The sequence below is a fragment of the Rhamphochromis longiceps genome, linkage group LG7, assembly GCF_057381845.1.
Source record: "Rhamphochromis longiceps isolate RC_006_pf linkage group LG7, R_longiceps_female_GT1.1, whole genome shotgun sequence".
Classification (NCBI taxonomy): domain Eukaryota; kingdom Metazoa; phylum Chordata; class Actinopteri; order Cichliformes; family Cichlidae; genus Rhamphochromis; species Rhamphochromis longiceps.
Window position 1 is genome coordinate 13,840,388 of NC_140563.1, and position 19,221 is coordinate 13,859,608.

General features: G+C 39.4%; 2 protein-coding genes and 4 non-coding genes across 6 annotated transcripts; 1 reads left to right on the forward strand and 5 right to left on the reverse strand.

Annotated features, from left to right (window-relative positions):
• Positions 1-5,109: 5,109 nt before the first annotated feature.
• map2k1 (mitogen-activated protein kinase kinase 1) lies at positions 5,110-15,551 on the forward strand. Its single transcript, XM_085412293.1, has 11 exons — positions 5,110-5,394; positions 12,306-12,516; positions 12,826-12,972; positions 13,182-13,259; positions 13,395-13,446; positions 13,986-14,110; positions 14,267-14,474; positions 14,662-14,726; positions 14,851-14,909; positions 15,008-15,053; positions 15,129-15,551. The coding sequence occupies exons 1-11, from the start codon at positions 5,312-5,314 to the stop codon at positions 15,240-15,242; spliced, it is 1,188 nt and encodes a 395-aa protein (XP_085268419.1). The 5' UTR covers positions 5,110-5,311; the 3' UTR covers positions 15,243-15,551.
• Positions 15,552-15,572: 21 nt separating this feature from the next.
• Positions 15,573-19,070, reverse strand: rpl4 (ribosomal protein L4). The gene is made up of 10 exons (XM_085412294.1): positions 18,959-19,070; positions 18,141-18,312; positions 17,946-18,052; positions 17,574-17,712; positions 17,158-17,282; positions 16,892-17,021; positions 16,385-16,541; positions 16,087-16,170; positions 15,782-15,902; positions 15,573-15,695 (listed from the first exon to the last, which is right to left on the reverse strand). Exons 1-10 carry the CDS (start codon positions 18,959-18,961, stop codon positions 15,624-15,626), a joined length of 1,110 nt encoding a protein of 369 aa, XP_085268420.1. The 5' UTR covers positions 18,962-19,070; the 3' UTR covers positions 15,573-15,623.
• LOC146664938 (small nucleolar RNA SNORD18) lies at positions 15,977-16,043 on the reverse strand. The gene has a single exon (XR_014912869.1). It is a non-coding gene; the product is annotated as a small nucleolar RNA SNORD18 (small nucleolar RNA).
• LOC146664939 (small nucleolar RNA SNORD18) lies at positions 16,247-16,317 on the reverse strand. Its single transcript, XR_014912868.1, has one exon. It is a non-coding gene; the product is annotated as a small nucleolar RNA SNORD18 (small nucleolar RNA).
• Positions 17,369-17,467, reverse strand: LOC146664940 (small nucleolar RNA SNORD16). Its single transcript, XR_014912871.1, has one exon. It is a non-coding gene; the product is annotated as a small nucleolar RNA SNORD16 (small nucleolar RNA).
• Positions 17,772-17,870, reverse strand: LOC146664941 (small nucleolar RNA SNORD16). Its single transcript, XR_014912870.1, has one exon. It is a non-coding gene; the product is annotated as a small nucleolar RNA SNORD16 (small nucleolar RNA).
• Positions 19,071-19,221: the final 151 nt, after the last annotated feature.

Here is a 19,221-nt window from a genome sequence, read left to right on the forward strand (position 1 = left end):
TGTATCATTGGTATTTTGAAATATTTTTAAATTAATAGTATTTTAAAATAACTCAAAATAATGATAACAACATAAGGGATAAAATATCTTGAAGTAAAGAGGGCTGGGTACTTTTCATTTCTTTTGCACCGCTTTATTTCGTCGTTTGCACTACAACATGCAGTTTCTGGCTTTTTCCTTATTGATCCTAAAAAAAATCCTTTGCTATTATTTTATAATGAGGAAACGTATTTAACACAACTTTTTGTAGATCAATCACGATTCATGTTAATTAGATATAGACTTGGTGGCGACTGTTTCTTTCATCACTGACTCTGTGACAGAGATGTTAATTGCATCGAATGATTTCGAGTTATGGCGCCGTTAAAATGGGCTGCATTATACTCAGAGGAGCTTCTAATATACACTGTTCAAAAAAATTAAGGGAACTGCTGGAGGTCATTTTGTAGGGGTCTGATCGTGATCCTTCAGTTTCTCCTTGCACAAAGGAGTGGATACTTGCCCTGCTATTGGCCGTGTTCGATGGCCGTGTCCAGCTGGCCTTGCCTTTCCTCCACATTCTTCAAACTGTAAAAGTGAAACTTCATAACTGGACAGACTGATGTCTGTTAACCAACTTTGCCTTATACTGATGATTGAGTGTCATTATTGTTGGTATTATTTTTAGTAGTGTCTATATTAATGCCTACATTTCTGTTTAAATAAAAAATATCTCTTTATAAATATGTTAATGGCACAAATGATATCTTGCAAAGTAAGATCACAGCGATGTATTTATCACAGAAATTTCTGATGATGCCATCAAAACCTGTAAGCAGAGCTGCTGTGTTATATTGTAATAGATGTACCTGTCATTAAATCCAGGTGCACCCAGCTGAGTGCAAATTAAATACGTCTTCCCTAATTATATTGTCTGTTAAAAATGCAAACTCTGAACAAATAAGTCACCATGTTATTAGATTTCCCCATTAAATGGAAACTCGCTATTACTTAGAAAAGCAACTGCTTGCTCTAACACAATTCATGAGGTGTCCCTTACACATGGGCCCACAAAATTCTGACAAACATCAAGTCTCCTCAAACAATTATACAAGATGTTTCAAAGATGTCCTTGAATTGCCGGAATAACCTTGTGGTGGAAAATTACTGAATCCTTTTATTTTCTTATAGCTACTTTTGTGGCCTCAACCTAATCCTGTTTGAGTTTAAAAAACAGCTGATATAAAACCTGTAATTTGCAGTGGTAGAAAGTGGCTACATACATTTATCCACTTGAGTCTTTCCAATTTCACATGATCCTTTTAACTCATCTATGTTTATTTAACAACATACTTTTTACTTATAATAATAATAAACCAGTTTGTTTGTTTGTTTTTTACCATTTTTGCTTGGGATCTATGTTGGGGCAATTACTTCCTGATTTCACATGTCAGATTTTTCTCGGTTAACCTCTCAAATGATTAGTTCAAGAATGTTAGACTCACTGATATTTAATATGAAAATTTAAAACTGGTCAAGCAGCGAAATGAAAAACACACATTTGTCTGGCAGAACTTTATTTTTTCCAAATTCCTGCTCATTCATTCAGTTTGTGACTTCTTTACCTTATGAACTTGCCTGCGATCAAGGACTAAACTGCATAAAGTAACATATACTTTTCCACCCAAAATGGAGTAAGGTCCTAACTCAGTTAGAGCCTCACTTGTTTCACATTTTGTCATGTCATCACTTGATTAATTCATTTTTCACTCAAAATAGCCTTTTCTCAGTATTTTCTTGAATTGTCTTCGGCAGCAATTAGAGCCTCGAGTATTTTTGTGTAGGATGCTACAAGCTTGGCACACCTATATTTGGGTGGTTTCTCTCAATCTTCTTTGCAAAGCTTCACAAGCTGCAGCAGGTTGGATGGGGAGCAATGGTGCACTGCCATTTTCAGATCTCTCCAGAGATTATCATTCTTAAAGTCCTGCTCTGTTCACGCATGAGGCCAAGCTTATTCCTTGAACCGAACTACCAATGCCATCTTAATGGATAAAGTCCTCATTATGTGAGCACTGCCTAGGGGCCAACCTCCAATAGAACCAGTCTCAGGGTGGGGCAGTTATCTGTTGTGAGGGGAGGATGATGAGGAGACAACTAACTAACTAATTTACTAAGTCATGTTGGTCTTGATTTGTTTATCAGGTTTTTTGACAGATCTAAGATAGAAAGATATAAAAGTCTATTTATTCTGTTTGAGTTCATTCAGAGCAGCCAGACACTAGATGTTCTGTTGTCTCTTCTTATTGGCCACATATTTAGTGTTTGTTAATTTCCACTTTTTAAAAGTTGTCACATTTGTCAAGGCCATTGAATTGATGTCATGTTTCAAGAGCTTGTTTCAGTTTAATTCAGCTCAGCCTCATCTTTTCAGTAGCAGTTGGTCTTAGTGCATTGATCTTGAGCAGCAATAATGAGCCCTTCAGTTTCTGACTGTAGGCCTGCTGTTTTAAGCCAGCAGCTTGTTTGGTCCACATCTCTGCCATTTATTCATTTCAAATACTGTCCGGAGCATTTTCTTCCCATTTTCTCTTTCATTGTTATAGGGTTTGATGTTTGCCTGCCATTTCCGCTTAGCTGGTGGTTGGCTCATTTTAGCTGTATCTTTGGCATATTGAGCTCTCTTTTGAATATAACGGCTTCATTAGTGCAGTGAGAATGATTTTTCTTGGGTTTTTTTTTAGTTCTTTCACTATCTTTAGCTTTGGTAAGGAGATTGTCTTCTTTATGTTTGAGGTATGTGTCCAATGTTCTTGTTTTGTTATTTTGTATGTGCTCACAATCTGAGTAAGGCCTCTTCCATCTAATGTCTTTCGAGAGTACAGAACATCTTTTCTATCCTTCGATCCATCTCATCATATTCAGGGTCACAGGGAGACTGGAGCCGAATACAGCTGTCAGTGGGAGTAAGTTGTGGTACACCCTAAACAGGTTGCCAGTCTATTGCAATGGTAACACATAGACACAGATTCACTGTGACTCGAACAGCCAATTAAGGAAGAATCACCAACTAAACTTCCCATTGTATTTTATTTTTCCCTGAAATGTTCTTTTTTTTTTAACAGAGTTGAATACTTCCTTTTGGTCAACCAAAAGGAGTAAGATTATTTCTTTTCCCAGTCTTAATCGCCTTCATTATGGCTTTATTCATAAGTAGTTGATCTACATAACTCCTACATAACTACAGTATTTTTGTTTTAGTGCTAGCAAGTTGTTGTCCACCAGATTCTTGTAGGATCTGGCTATTGGTATTAAATTTAAAGTCTTACACAGTGTAGGATTAAGTAGTACCACTTGTTAGTCGACTGCATTAGTTGGGCACTAACAATAAGGAGGCCATTCTTCATGGTTTTCTATGATCGTGTCAGGTTTTCATGTAGTGCTGTTGTATTAGCCAGAAGCTTGTTACGCCATCATTCCCCAGGGTCTCCCAGTTTCTGGATTTTTTGGATAGTTGTTGTTGTTGCCTAAGATGTCACTGACTGCAGAGGCAGTGGCATAAAATAATTTGTTCACTTCAGCAAGGGATAGCTTATCATTAAGCCTATTCTTAATAGCCATGATTGCTCTATTAGTTATTTTTAACCCTCTCAAGCAGGCGTTGCAGATTTGCAACAGTTAAAAACTAACAACCTGATTACCCCACATACATATTTTATGAGTTTTTTTTACTCAGAAGTACCACTGCAGGTATTCTTTTGTGCATTAGCAACAAAAACTTAATTTGAGCCTGAGAGGGTTAATGCTGATTTTACATGCTTGTCACATTTAATTTTTAGCATTAGTGGTCTTTCATCAATGTTTCTTTTACAGCCTTCCATTTTCTCTGGATGTTGTTTACCATTTCCTCTACTTTTACATCAGCACTGTGTTGCATTTGGGTGGTCTGATTCATTTGGTTGGTTTACTTCATCGCTGTGCTCATTTTCCTCAGCACTTAATGCTGCAACATTGTTTTCGTGGTGATTCACATCTCTTCCCCGCTCTTGAGATGTTTTTATCTTTTATCCTTTGAATTTCAGTCTCTGTCAGCCTCGTTTTTAATAACGTCCCTTCTGTTGTTCGCAAGGTCATTAGTGGTCATATGAGGTCTTGAAATACACTTCAATCACATATTTTTACTTTTTCTGTCACCATTCTAGTTCTAGCTGGTTTTCGATGGTTTTCAGAGAGTCCATTTTATGGGCCCTCATAAGCATCATACTTATTGCTTAGTGGGGTGATTGTCATTTGCTTGCTTGTTAGAGTTTGTTCTAGTAGCAGACTGTGTGGTTCCCTGTGGAGGAAAGCAGTCCTTGTTTATGTTATGGTAATCTATTAGGTTTTTATGCCATTTTGGACAATGATAGTCAGAGCCTCTGTATCCAGAGGCTACATTTCCCAGTAAAAATCACTGGGTATTACCATTATTATTATTATTATTATTATCATTATTATTATTATTATTATTATTATTATTATTATTATTATTATTATTATTAAAAGGATGTGAGCTAATGGTCCTAAAAGTGGACCTATTATCTTTTTACTTATTTTCTTTCATTATTATGTCATATTTTTCCATATTTAACATTGGCCATGTTAAATGTGGTTGAAGTTTCGAATAAAGAGGTCAGTTTCTGTATGAGTAATCCCTGTGAGCCAAAAGCTCAGATTTCAGACTTCTTTAAGTGCTCAGTTTCAGATAATTTATGTCAGTGAGAGTGGAAAGCCCTTAAAGCACTCAGCTCTGGGCCCACCCAATTGTTGTTCAAACTTTCAGTTTAGGAGGGGCAGCCAATCCGAAGAAAGAGGCTAAAGTGATTTGTTTTAGGATGAAGTCAGTGACGGCATTTCTTATAAATGAAGATCTTTTTTTTTTTTTTTTTTTTAATGCAAAGCTACTCTAGTTTTGGCTAATAGGCTTCTTTTAGTGACCGCCTTCCCGTTCGTTTAAAGTTTAAACGAAACTTTAGGTAACAGCATGGTAATACCGCCGATCACCAGCAGAGGGAGAGCTGCAACAAGCCCAGCCGCGCTTTCCGGAAGACCAATGAAAATATTTTGTGACGTTTCATTCACCTCCACCCATTAAGAAGAAATCAGCTGCTCAGCCTTGCAGTGCATTACAACCCTTGCCTAATTCCCTGTCAGTCAGTGCCGATAAACAGTGTCTTCTTAATATCAGATACCCCTTCTGTATCGGGCTTCCGTCTACACTGCTGCAGCTCGTGTGTTGATTTGTTGTTGTTGTTATTTTTTTTTGTACACCAGCTTGTTTCTTGCACGTAACATGCAGAAGAGAAGGAAACCTGAGCCGATCCAACTCAACCCCATCCCTGATGGAAACACTATCAACGGCAGCGGAGCCACAGAGTGAGTGTCAATATTAATCTGCTTCTAATATTCTGATAGGGGAATGTAGTACACAGATACCTGCTTTCTGATATATAACCTAATATATGTTGGATTCAGTATGACAGCAGCCAATACCGTGTGTGTGCTCGAGTACTCTGCACCAAGTATTTGTGTGGGTTCCTGAAACCTTGTCCTCTACTGCAACCATTGATCATTTGCATTGTTATGAGTTGCTGTACTGAGAAAATGAAATATTTTTTTTAAATCTGAAAAGTTACTGACACGTTAACCATTGACCATTCCTCAAAATAGCTTATGTGGTTTGGGTTGCATGTAGCATTTTTATAGGCTACAGCATTGATTGAATAATTCTTTAGATTTACTCTTGAGCACAATCCAAGACAGAGATACTCCGTTCACACTGAAATAAAACAGGGAATAAACAGAGGTTGCTCACATTGATAATGTTTGGCTCTAAAAAAAAATGCTTGAACAGTTATTAAAACAGCCACTAAATCATAATTCAGTAGACTACATGATAACTGGACTATTTGTTGCACACTAATCAGCTATCAAACAGTTAAAGAAGTTTAATTTTTAATGATGTAAATGGAAAAAACTGGAAACTCATTTCACTTTATCATTTCAAGCGCTAAATAGCTGTCAAAGTCCTCGTGATTTCATTCATTTTCCCGTTTTACTCATGCCACAGGTCATTTTCACAAATTATCATTGTTACCGTGTTTCTCATTATAATATTTATGTAACTTTTGGCTGTCAAGTCCTCTTTGTGGTGTCATAGATGGACAGGTCTCAGTGTTACTCTCACAGCCCACTTGGTGTGATTAGTCAGAGATAGAGCTTTCCAGTGAGGCAGCACACAGAATTATATTTCTGTCTGCTGAAGGAGTTCTGCAAAGGCCTGCTCCCACCACTGTTTGACAAAACACAGTAATGGAGACATAAAATTGTTTTGACATCCTCCTCTAGCCCTCAGTTTGCAGAGAAAAGCCCAGTGAGTCCTGCAACAAGCTGGATCGGTTGAGATGAGAATTACGTAACGTGTCATCAGTTATGATGGCTGCTTTTCTGATGCGTTGTAGAGTCCGAATATATTATTGTTTCGTTGTTAGAGCGCCCATCTGAAGGCCATCTGTGTCTTTGGCAATGAATTAAAGACAAAAAAAATGACACTGAGTCATATTTGAATAAAATTTTGCGTTAAGTAATGGTAATTTTAAAGAAACAAGAAAGATTTTTTTTTTATGTGTCCACTAGTACCAAAAATTAAAAACAAAAACAGGAAGAAATATACTTTAGGAAGCTTTTAGTAAGATACAAATTAGAGTAGTAGAAATGTAAAAGTGAGGCCAAAAGTCAATGACATGATATTTGGATACAAACTGTAATGTGGTATTTAAGATCCCCATAAACCAGTATCATTTCTTAACTGTTCCCACTACAAATGAATTTGTAGCATAGCTTGAAAGGTGAAATATATTTTATAAAAGTTTGACCAGTAAGAAACATAGTTTTAAAAATAGCTCTACAGATCACTAGTATCACTTTGACCTTCGGATTAATCTATTGACCTTGGAGAGGTCAAAGGTTATACCGGTAAGTGACCTATTCAAAATCTTTACACAGTATATACAATACACTCTATATGTTGACAATACGTGTCACACATGCCACAAGTGTAAAACTTGTAAGACTTTTTGTCAGTTTTTGCCCAACAAATGATTTGGTCAACCTTGAAGACCTTGGTGGATGTAAGCCAAACTTGAATGGATTGTTAACATGACGCCATTCTACACCCCTACAAAGTTTGATCAGAATTCATTCAAAACCTTTTGAGTTCTCATGTTTATTGATACAAGAAATGATACATGTAAATGCTACCAAAAATAGAACCGCCTCTTCAGTTTAGCTTTAGCCAAGGGCAGATGTTTGACTTTAGCTTGCATTAGATGGAAAGTCTACTTCTCAGCTTCTCACCATTAAAATATATATCAGCTGATAATCATGTACATGTAATTCCTGTGAACCTAAAGCTAAGGCTGCTGCAGACATTTGTTTTACATTCCTTTTGCCTGGTTGATGTCAGTAAGGCAGGAATGTCCTTATATGGGCACAGAAAGGGTCCAAGAATCATCAGATTCTGAACCATTGGACTTGGAAATTTTTCTTCAGTGCTCTACTTAAGAGTTATCTGCAAGTTCTAGAGCTTGATCAAATACTTTCTCAGTTGCGAAGGAGTGCTAAAAGAGAAAGAAAGAAGGAAAACTGTTTATTCATTTATACTCTCTTGTGACATCAAAATGAGCCCAATGCTTATTGAGTAACTCTGTTGAAATCTGTTTTGCTGTGGATGTTGTCGCTGTCTGCTCTGTTCTGGATCAGATTTTGAGCTCCAACGTGTATGCAAGAATGTGAAAAGTGGACATTTTGTAGGTTTTGAATGTTGGTTTCAGAATCTCTACATGACTGATCAAGCAGGAGAAGAACAGCCAATCAAAACAAAGTGGGCTTTTAGAAAGAGGGGCTTTAAAGGGACCGGAGCTAAAATGGCTTTTTCTAGACTGTGAATGAAGTGAGGAGATGCATGAAGGGCTGGTATATGATGAAAGGGGATTATATTGAATAGTGAATTGTGCAAAGCTGTAGTAGAGTTAAAGTATGACGTTGGGTACAGGGGTTAGCACTGTAGCCTCGCAGCACATGAATCTTGCAATTGGCTTGCACCTTCCTTTTTAGAGTTTGAATGTTTTCCCTGTGCTTGCTTTGATTTCTTTTGGGTCCTCTTCCCAAAGATCAATTGGTGATTCTAAACTGGCCATGGATGTGCATGAAGTGCTGTATGAATATGTGGCTAATGTGTGACTTGGATGGTCTGTAAGACAGGAAAAGCACAAAAAATACTGAATGCATAAAAACATGGAGCTTGAAGTGAGCACAACAGATCAACTTTCAGAACTTAAAGTAATCCGTGTTGGATTGGGCTGCTGACAATGTTAAACAGATGAGCTGTGCCTCTACTTTGTTCATTAGGAGCTATTGATGATGACATAATGTTTGGCGAGAGCCGAGCACATTCCTGCTGCTGCTGGCCGGGATCTAATGGACTAAAGAGCAACATGTTGGGATGAGGCAACAATCAGGAATTCTGAATCCCTGTGGTTTTTTTGTTTGTTTGTTTTTGAATGAGGGTTTCTGTGTCCTCTGTCATGTAAGAAGGTGTTATACTGTGGCACTGCTGACATATAGTGACTGCTGTTACTCAAGTCCTCTTTTCCATAAAAACACAGTTCTGTTTGAGTTCAGCTGGCTGAGGGTTTAAGGAAAAGCTAAACCAGTTTCAATCCAGTGATGGTAGATGGTGGGTTTGTGGTAACAAATGTTGTTCATGTTACCGATATCACAAGTTTGTCACACTTAAATGTTTCAGATCATCAAATAAATATAAATACTAGACAAATGTAACACAAGTAAAGTTTCTAAAACGAGGGTGTTTATCTATTCAGATATGCTAGGAAATAATTGCAGTGTGCATTAGATACACCATTTCAGCTGCTTGTTAACACAAACATCTAATAAGCCAATCCTCATTGCATTTAGGCATGCAGACATGAGCAAGAGTACAAGCTGAAGTTCAAACTGAGCATCAGAAAGTGGACAGTGATTTAAGTGACTTTGAACGTTGCATGGTTGTTGATGCCAGATGGGTTGGCAACAACCATATCCATAGAGTTTACAGAGAATGGTTTTGAAAAGAGAAAAATATTCAGTGAGCAGCAGTTATCTACACTCCCTTGTTAATATTAGATATCAGAAGAAAATAACTCAACCAGTCTTTACAACCCAGGTATGCAGAAGAGCATCTCTGAGCACACAACACATCAAACCCTGCGACAGCAGAAGCCCACACTGGGTGGTAACACCTCTCAGCTAAGAACAGGAAATTAAAGCTACACTCGGCATGGACAAAAGAAGATTGGAGAAATGTTTCCTGATCCTGATGAGTCACGATTTGTGCTGCAACATTCGGATGGCAGAATTTTGTGTAAACAACATGAAAGGATGGATCCGCTCTGCGTTGTAGCAACAGTTCAGACTTCTGTTGCTATAATGTTGTGAGAGATATTTGCTTGGCACACCTTTGGCCGCTCTGTACCAAAATGAGCATAACAATATCATGGCCCTGAAATCAAACAGCCAAATGAATTTCAACCGTCATTGATTTCAATATTTACATTTATGATTTAGTTACTGTGTATCATGTGGTCTAAAAATGTCAGAAAGAGACATTTCCAGAAATCTATTCTCGTAATGTATCAGCGTTATAGCCGTAAGTAAGAAAACCCACCAGCTGTTTTGAACAGAAGGGGAAGAAAAGGCTCATGTTTCAAAGCGCTCATTTAAATTAGCACATTATTCTGGGTAATTTGCAACACGACACAAGATGATTGGATGCTGACACTGGAGAGCAAATATGTTGCATAATGGTTGTGGATGAGCTTAATCCAATCGATGAGCCTCTTACTGAAACCAGACCGTTGCACTCTTGTGAAAAAGGACAGCCATTCCAGCACGCCAAATGCTTTTTCAGCATGAAATGGCTGCAAGCCATTGGAGAACTGCAATCAGTGGCCCATAAGGATGGAATATTATCAGGGGAGAGCTGAGAACAAATACAAACAGCTTGTTTTGGATAGACCCTTATACTTCATCTTGGATAAGCTACTGCCATCACATAGGTGAAAACCTCTCTAAGGTTCTGGGAAACTAAATTATTGATAAATATTGACAGCAGCCATAGTTTGTGGCTCTTTTTTATTATTTATTTATTTAACATATTGCTTACTATATGCTTTTTATTAGAGAGCAACAGGTACTCAGTTTTTAATTACAGTAAAAAAAAAAAAGGTTTTCTGAGGAACTCATCCTGGTTTTAATTCCTCCAACAGTAAGTGATTGACACTCACTAAAAATACTGTAATTCTCCCATTTGTTACATTTAATGCGCACCAGGTTCAGCTATCCGTGCTACAGGTTTCTTGAATTGTAATCTTTACAGGGCACCTATGTTTACACATCCGGTAATTTTGCAGTCTCTTAACGTACCTGCACACGATGCAATGCTTAGAAAAGAGAAACACTCAGGGGAGATACAGAATAGAAACAGCTGTAGCTTCAACAGCAACCATTTTTCAAATAATAGTTTAAAAGAGACTGTTCAATCGCATATCAATTTTTAATAACATTTTGGTTCTCCAGAGCTGTGTTGAACTATTCTTTGAAAAAAAAAAAAAAATCTAAGCAACACATGTTGAAATAATAAGTAGCTGAATACCTCTTTGGCTGAAGCCATGAACCAAAACCTGATAGATAAATGTGTGTCTCAGACTCTCATTTATTAAAAATGCATTTTCTTTAACTTGCTTGATGTCAAGGTGTAGAGTTATTGTGCTTCTCACATTCGAGTTCTGCTGGATGTCCTTGTTCTTTAGTGCGGATGGAGCTCAAAAGCCCAGCGTCGTGCTCACTTCTTCCTGCACCTGGAAGGGAGGGGGCCTGCAGTGTGGCGCTACTGTAGTCCCTCCCTCGTACATTGTGTAGAGTGTTTCAGGCTTCTCCTCCTCTCATCCTCCTCCACCTCCAGCTCTTGTCGACAAAACGCCCACGCCACCCACAGCCAGCTCAAACTCGGCACCTCGTCTCCATGGATATGCAGGCCTACTGTCAAAAATAAAACCACTTAACCCTCTCTTTGCTGTGCGGAGCTGTACAGGGAGAAGAGCTGCTCTCCAGTGAGTCGTTATTTAGTTTAAAAAAAAGATGAGGAATAAAAAGCGTAATTACCACTAAGACTGATGAAGATCTTCTCATCACCACATAGTTGTATTGTCACGAAAATCTGGTAGGCTGGCAATTAAATAATTCATTTAAATGATTTTCTCTTAGCTGAATGAAGACAGCAGCACATATGAATCATACATGCTTTTGTTTGATACTTTAATCATTTACAGCGTAAACAATTAAATTGCAAATTTTTAACATTCACAGGCCAAATGTTTGACACTAATAACAGGACATCTCTGTGGTCTTCACAGCAGCTTCCAGCTAATACTTTTTAAAGTCTTAGACTGGCTGTGCGTGGCGGTGTGGACAGTGTTTTGAGGCAGTTGAGTGGGAGGTCAAAGGGCAGCAGAGTTCACTAGACAATTAGTTTCTCAAGGAAAGCTTTCTCACACTGGGATCTGAAAAGGGATAATAAAACACAACCAGCTCTCTCTGCTGGCTCCCTCTTTGTTTAACATTATTCCTGAGGAATGTGCAGGAGTACTACACATAGCTCAGTCTTATCTCGGAGGATGACATAATAGATGCAGTAGGTCTGGATGTGGAGTATGTGGATTATCTGTGGTGAGCAGATCCCAGCAAGCTGAATGTGGGGGAGTGAGTGTGACAAGGAGAAAAACCTTACTAATCTTGAACGGTAGTTTGAAATCTAGATATATCTAACTTGAAGAAACACAATCTATGGAGCAACCATACTGTATTTATAATATTTATGGATATCAAAGTTTATTTTTATGGCCTTGTGTTTTTGTACACTGCTCTGCTGCCTCTTTTCTGTTGCACTAACTATTAAAAGTTTGGACTGGTAATCAAATTTGACTTGCCATAAGTCGTTATCCATGGATCGGAAACACCTTTTTTAGTCACACATTTCTTGGGAGACTCACAAATTCAGACTTTTGGAACTCAAACCAATCATGTGAGATGAAAGCATGAGGAATGAAAATAGTGGGACCACCGGGTCATTGATATCTAATGAGAGGAGATCTGACAGTTTAGTCTCTGAACTGAATACAATAATAATTCACGTTTCTCATCGTCTTCTGTCTTTCTTTACTCTTAACAAGAACAAACTTGGAGGCACTGCAGAAAAAACTAGAGGAGCTCGAGTTGGATGAGCAGCAGCGGAAACGCTTGGAGGCCTTTCTGACACAGAAACAGAAAGTGGGAGAGCTGAAGGACGATGACTTTGAGAAGATCTGCGAGCTCGGTGCCGGCAACGGAGGAGTTGTCTTTAAGGTTTCCCACCGACCCTCGGGTCTGATTATGGCAAGGAAGGTAAGCTGCAGCACAGCTGTCTGAAAGCTATTTTTTTTTTCCTCCAGTATGTCCAAGAGGCATCATTACTCCAGTGTTTGTGCACAGCCTTAAATGTGGGTTAATGGGACAGCAGACCGTCCGAAAACCCAAGTGCTGCTGTTAAAAATTGCCCCAGCTGAAACAAGATGTGCTTCAATATTAAATCTTTTTCCTTAATGATCATTTTTGGTCATAAAGCATGTTCTTGTCTGTGCTTGTATTGTCTAGCATTTGTCTTCTCTGTGTTACGGAAGCATAATTAAAAACATGAGCCCTGCTGTGTTCCAGCTGATCCACCTTGAGATTAAACCAGCCATCAGGAACCAGATCATTAGGGAGCTGCAGGTGCTACATGAGTGCAACTCCCCATATATTGTGGGCTTCTACGGGGCTTTCTACAGCGATGGGGAAATCAGCATCTGCATGGAGCATATGGTATAGTTTATTAATGTTATGCTTGCCAGTGTTTTCCCAGTAGTGTTTTTGCTTTCTTTTACAGACTATACTGAAAGTTGTTAGGTATTTCTTGCCCTCCATTTACAGCCTGGTCGGCATGGGAACAAGCTATTTTTGATGAAATGTGTTGTTTTTCACAAATTTTTTATTTTGAATCCTCTCCATTTGTCCCCGTCTGTTGTTCATAGGATGGTGGCTCCCTGGACCAATCACTGAAGAAAGCAGGCAAGATCCCAGAGCAGATCCTTGGCAAAGTCAGCATTGCTGTGGGTAGCTTTAACACCTCTCCCACTTATTTCATGCTCTGGCCGTCACACTAGAGCTAAGTTTCTTATACTTCTTTGGCAGTACCAAATTATCTGTGCCTTTGCTGTGCTGTTATGCAATGTTTGTCTTTGCAGGTAATTAAAGGTCTTTCCTACCTGAGGGAGAAGCACAAGATCATGCACAGAGGTCGCTATTTCAATTAAATATAATTTAATTTTCTTGACCTGGCCTTTAAACGCATAAATACCTTTCCTTAGTTTTGCTATACATAAAGCCTAGATCAAATCATTTGTCTGGCACTAGCAGAGAGGTGAAGATATGATTACATGGAAGTCTGATTTGGTTTTTGTTATGTCTGAGGGGGAAGTTTAAAGCTCTTGTTTTTTCTGATAGTTACATTTGAACAGATTTTTTTTTTTCACTTTAACATTTCTTTCTGTCATATTGTGGTCATACTGGGTGTAAAAAGCTTGTTTTCTAACATAGAAGTGGAGGCATGACCTGACAGCAACACAGTGATCACCTACCTCTTGTTTTAATACAAACTTAGAATACAGTCAATCCCAATTTAAAGACTCAGTTAAATCTTTGTTGTAGGGATGAAACTGTAAAACGAGTCAGCACAAGCAGCACAAAATGCCTGCAGCAGTTTGTTCTGTGCTGATGCTGCCTGTTGAAACACTTGCCCACTGTGTTCTCCTAAACACTGCGTGTCCCTCTTTCAGATGTCAAGCCTTCTAACATCCTAGTGAATTCCCGTGGTGAGATCAAGCTGTGTGACTTTGGAGTGAGCGGACAGCTTATAGACTCCATGGCCAACTCCTTTGTGGGCACTCGGTCGTACATGTCGGTCAGTTAAATTGGAAAAACTCGTCAGTAATCTGGCTGCAAGTTTACGTGTGCCACTTAACATAGCTGTCATTTACCTGCCGGTTTATTATTGTAATAAAATAAGTAAAAGCTATACTACTGATAACTGACACTACCTCTGTTATGTGTTGTTTAGCCCGAGCGCTTACAAGGCACCCACTATTCTGTTCAGTCGGACATCTGGAGCATGGGTCTGTCACTGGTTGAAATGGCCATTGGACGCTTTCCTATTCCACCACCTGATGCTAAGGAGCTCGAACAGATTTTCGGCTTCCCAGTGGAAGGGGAGGCAGCCTCCAGTGATTCCTCCCCAAAGCCGCAGCCCCCTGGGCGACCCGGCAGCTGTAAGTCTGAGAAGGCTCTGGTTCTTGCTGTAACTCTGAAGTGTAGCTTCTGAAGTTACAGCAGCTTTATATCATTTCGAAAAGCTCTGATGAAACAGCTTAAATAAGTTACAGCATAGTCATTGAAGTAATTACACAATGTCTAACCTACAAGGGGCTGATTATTTTGGTTGCACCCCCTTAACAGCATACGGCCCAGACAGCAGACCTCCGATGGCCATTTTTGAGCTTCTTGATTACATCGTTAACGAGGTGAGTTTACTGGATTTATCTACACATGCTGGTATGATGCAGATAGATGCTAGGCTACAGTGTATTAATGCCTTTAGGAGCAATTTAATGCAATATTTGACTTACAAAAACCTCTAAATTTCAGCCTCCACCAAAACTGCCTGCTGTATTTAGTTCTGAATTCCAGGACTTTGTTAATAAATGGTAGGTAAAGACAGTTTTCTCTCACCTACACTGCACATAATCTTCTGCCACCTAGTGGTGTTTCACGGAACTACACTAAGATGTTGTTTCCACTCCAGCTTGATTAAAAACCCAGCAGAGAGAGCAGACTTGAAACAGTTGATGGTAAGATTTGCACTCTTAATATTCACTTATTACACTCCCTATCTCTATGCATCTAAAAGCTCTCCTTTTCTTCAGGTGCATCCTTTCATTAAAACCTCCGAAGCAGAGGAAGTTGACTTTGCTGGCTGGCTGTGCACCACCATTGGACTCAGTCAGCCTTTGACACCAACACATGGTACCATAATGTGAGGCCTGTTCTGCCTACAACACCCACATCAAAGTCTTCTAATGACTAATTTCTGTTATTGGTATATAAAACTGTTTATACTGATCAAAGTGTACAAACCTAAATGCCAAGTGGAACTATGTATTGAACAAGTCTTTGGGCTACCTTGCAGGCCTTCCTGAAAAGCCATCTTTTTTTCTAAAAATTTAATTTAATCTTGACAAATGCTGCTCTACCTGTGCTTGATATTCCTTTGTAACCCCAAGTCTTCACAGTGCAAAACCTTTGCTAGCTTATGTGGAATAAATAAGTCCTGTGAATAAAAAGTTTGAATGACAGGTCTGACTCGTGCATTTGAAACAACTGATTTATTCATCACTGAACTCCAGTCTGTATGTATTGGTTTATGCCTTGGGCTTGGCAGGTGCACCCTTCTTTCCAGGCCTCTTCTTGGGTTTCAGCATCTTGGCCTTAATCTATGGTGAGAACAAAGAGGGGCTCTAAGTTATCAACAAATAGACATACAGTTTTTACTTCCATCTTTAACTGATCAGGCTCTTACCGCAGGGTCATGCTTGAGGATGGCATGACGTCTTGCTGTCTTGGCGTAAGGATTCAGTTTGAGCATTATGTTCAAATTCTTCAGAGGATTCTTCTTCAGAATTCTGCGGTTGAGCTTCTTGCTGTAATGACAATACAATCCACCCTTGAATATGTGAGCTTCTGCTTAACTACAACTTCAGTGAAACTTTCTGCATCACTCAGGACTTCCATATAATCAGGGTTCAGAAACACGGACCTGAAGTGGAAAATCATCATAGCTGGCAAATAAGACCTCGGGGAAAAACTACACTGAAAAATGCTTACTTGGGTGCACGAAGTGCTTTCTGGATCTCCTCACTCTTCAGAATCCTGGTCAGATCTGTATTGGTCATCTTGTGCATTGGCAGGCTGAAGGAAGAAGAGTCAAGAATTAAAGTCCCTCGTACATGAAGGCAAAAAAGCCGTATGATAAGTTTTGTTGCTATAACTCAGAACTTCGTTAAATATCACATAGTTCAAAAACACGGACCATGAAGTGGAAGCTCATCACTGTTGTACACCAGCATGATACACTGCACTTGTACTTTTAGAGTGCATGCTCTCAAAATACTCAAATACTCACTTGTAGTCAACCTTCAGGGAGGCAGCCTTGCGCCATGTGCCGTACAGGTCATCCAGCTTGCGGAAAGCACTCTCGGTCCAGATGCAGAACCGTCCAACGTGACCACCGGGAGCGAGCCTCAAAAGGTTCAGTTTGTTCACGTTCAGCAGAGTGATGCCTGCAAAATGCAGCACAATAATCAAACATCTGCATGTTGATGAACCAATTATCTTGAAGCTATAGTGAGTTTTTAAAGGGCAAATGACTTATTTAAGACTCAACTATACTATAAACACTACAATTACAACTCATCAGTATTCAGTCAAACTTGAAGTTACACATGCATAAATGAAGAAAACAATTAGAGTTTAATTGAAAGCAAAGTAAGCTAGTTTTAGTATCTTGATCATTTATTCCATTTCATCCAATAGAAACATCCATTTTAACTATACCATAATTAAATGTAAGAATCATAATATCCATTTTCTAACACCGTAATAAATTCTAAATTTTAACCGGGACATTTACCGGGGATATTTCTGAAGGCTTTGGTTAAGCCAGCATCTTGGTTGTAGATAATGCACGGCCCTCTGCGCTGGATACGTCTGCGATTCCTCATCTTACCCTTACCGGCACGCATACGCTGAGAGGCATAGACCTGAGAAGAGCAAATAAAACTCCATTATTAATAATTAAATGCTCCCAGTGCCAACTCAAGAAAAAGAAGAATGATTTGACTTCGGGAAAACTACTGATGAAACTCAGTGTTCCTCAGTGTTTTGAGGTTACTGTACCTTCTTAATGTCATTCCAGGCTTTGAGCTTCTTCAGCAGCAGCACTGCCTCCTTGGTCTTCTTGTAGCCCTCAACTTTGTCTTCAACCACCAGTGGGACTTCAGGGATTTCCTCTATGCGGTGTCCTAAAAGGAAAGATTGTTAAGAATCAGTTAAAGACAATGACAGAGAAAACTGCTAGGACTATCAAAGTTACAGCATTAACTACACTTGCTCAGATTTAAAGGACATCAATACTCTGTGACAGCTTAGAGACGGCAGGCAACCGTCACTGTTCACAGGCTCAGACGCAAATTACACCATCACAGCAAGTCAAATGTTAGGCTGAATCAAAAAGGGTTCATTTTTGGTCAAAATATATTTCCATGCTGGTTTCTACCAATTCATGTCCCATTCGAACATCTTTTGACTCTTACCTTTGGACATCACAAGTGCAGGAATGGCAGAGGCGGCCAGGGCAGAGCAGATAGCATAGCGCTTCTGGGGTACGTTGATCCTGCGGTGCCAGCGGCGCCAGGTTTTAGTGGGGGCAAACATACGACCACCACGACACATCTAGACCAAAGTCAAGGACCACTGACTTAAAAAACTTAAGTAAATAACTATTTTATACCTGCTCAGACTCAATGTTCATCAGCCATCTGTGCCAGCATATGACAGCAGGCATTCTGTCACTGGTCACAGAGTCAGACGCAAATTACACCATCACAGCAAGCCCACAGAATTAAGTTTGCCTCAGTATACATATTACAAAGTGGGAAAAACTCTTGTAATCATCAAGAGGATACGTTTCCAAAAGCACCCTGGCCAGAACGGTGAGTACCACCACCTCTCACACGAGGGATACGGGCCACAGCTCTTCCTGTACCCCAGGACTCAGCACTGGTCTGGTGGCCTAAAACACACATAACACATAATCTATATTGTGTACATAACACCTTAATAAAACGTTTACTATATGCCAAGTACATTTATGCACTCACCTGCCAGTTCACTGACTGCATAAGGCTGGCGGTTGTTCTTGCGCATGTTGGTGTGCACAAAATTCACCACATCAGGGCGAATAGGGGCCTTGAACACTGCAGGCATGACAACATTTTTGCCTGAGGATTCTCCTTTCTCGGAATACACCGAGATGAGGGGTCGGGCACAAGCCTGAGAAAGAAATAAACAATCGTCAGATGTATTCTGTAAGAGAAAGTTATGTAGGCAATTCAAGAGTCTAAACCTGTGTAGTATGTGTCTTTAAGACATCCAGGCACGTGACAGGAGAAAAACTACTAACTTATAATTCAGATTTAAAAGGCAGATTAATCTTGACGTAATTGCAGTTTCAATAAAATATCCCTGCTTTAACCGACACAATCAAAGTAAGGTTTCATTTAGCCAACATGAAATCTGCCTCGGTTAGCCTCAGTTTAGCTCGTTTCTGCTAAGACGACTTGGCCAGGTTGTTCAAACGTAACATTAGTTGTAAATGATAACGGCCGAATATAGCGCATAGATAAATTCAATTGGCAGAAACAACCATCTAACTTTAGATGCCATCAAAATACACAAGATCAGCCTTCAGTGATCTACCCCTGAAAGGAAAGCCACACGTGTAACTTGTAGCCGCTCACTCAAAATGGCTCCTCGTGTTAGCTTTGCTAGCTGGGAGCGTTTCAATATGCTGCTATATTACATCGGAACCTATGATTTCCAAATTCACAAAACACACGCTTGCTTGTTCAACACGAACCACAATATGAAGACTCGTGTATTATATCACGTTAGCCTTGAAAAACATGGAAATTCTCACCATATTCGGTAGTTATTTTCGGCTCGCCGGGAACCACGCTCCTCACGGTATGGCGGCCACAGTAAAAAAGGAAGTTGACGATTCACCCTACATGGTTTATGCCTCCGCTTTAAATCACCACTTCCGGTATTAACATCATCGTGACAAGTCCTTTGTATAACTTCATAAAACGAGCACAGGAAAATGAAAAAGAATACACAGCATAAATTATATAGCATGTTTAATTTGTCAGTGCTTAGCATGTTTAGCCAAGCAATTTTAAA

Coding starts and splice junctions, on each gene's coding strand:
- rpl4 (XM_085412294.1), bottom strand. Junction 16,542..16,891: donor AGCCTTCAGAAATATCCCCG/GTAAATGTCCCG, acceptor TGCATTTTGCAG/GCATCACTCTGCTGAACGTG. Junction 16,171..16,384: donor TCCCTGAAGGTTGACTACAA/GTGAGTATTTGA, acceptor TTCTTCCTTCAG/CCTGCCAATGCACAAGATGA.
- map2k1 (XM_085412293.1), top strand. CDS start 5,312: ATGCAGAAGAGAAGGAAACCTGAGCCGATCCAACTCAACCCCATCCCT. Junction 12,973..13,181: donor GCATCTGCATGGAGCATATG/GTATAGTTTATT, acceptor TGTTGTTCATAG/GATGGTGGCTCCCTGGACCA. Junction 14,475..14,661: donor CCCTGGGCGACCCGGCAGCT/GTAAGTCTGAGA, acceptor CCCCCTTAACAG/CATACGGCCCAGACAGCAGA.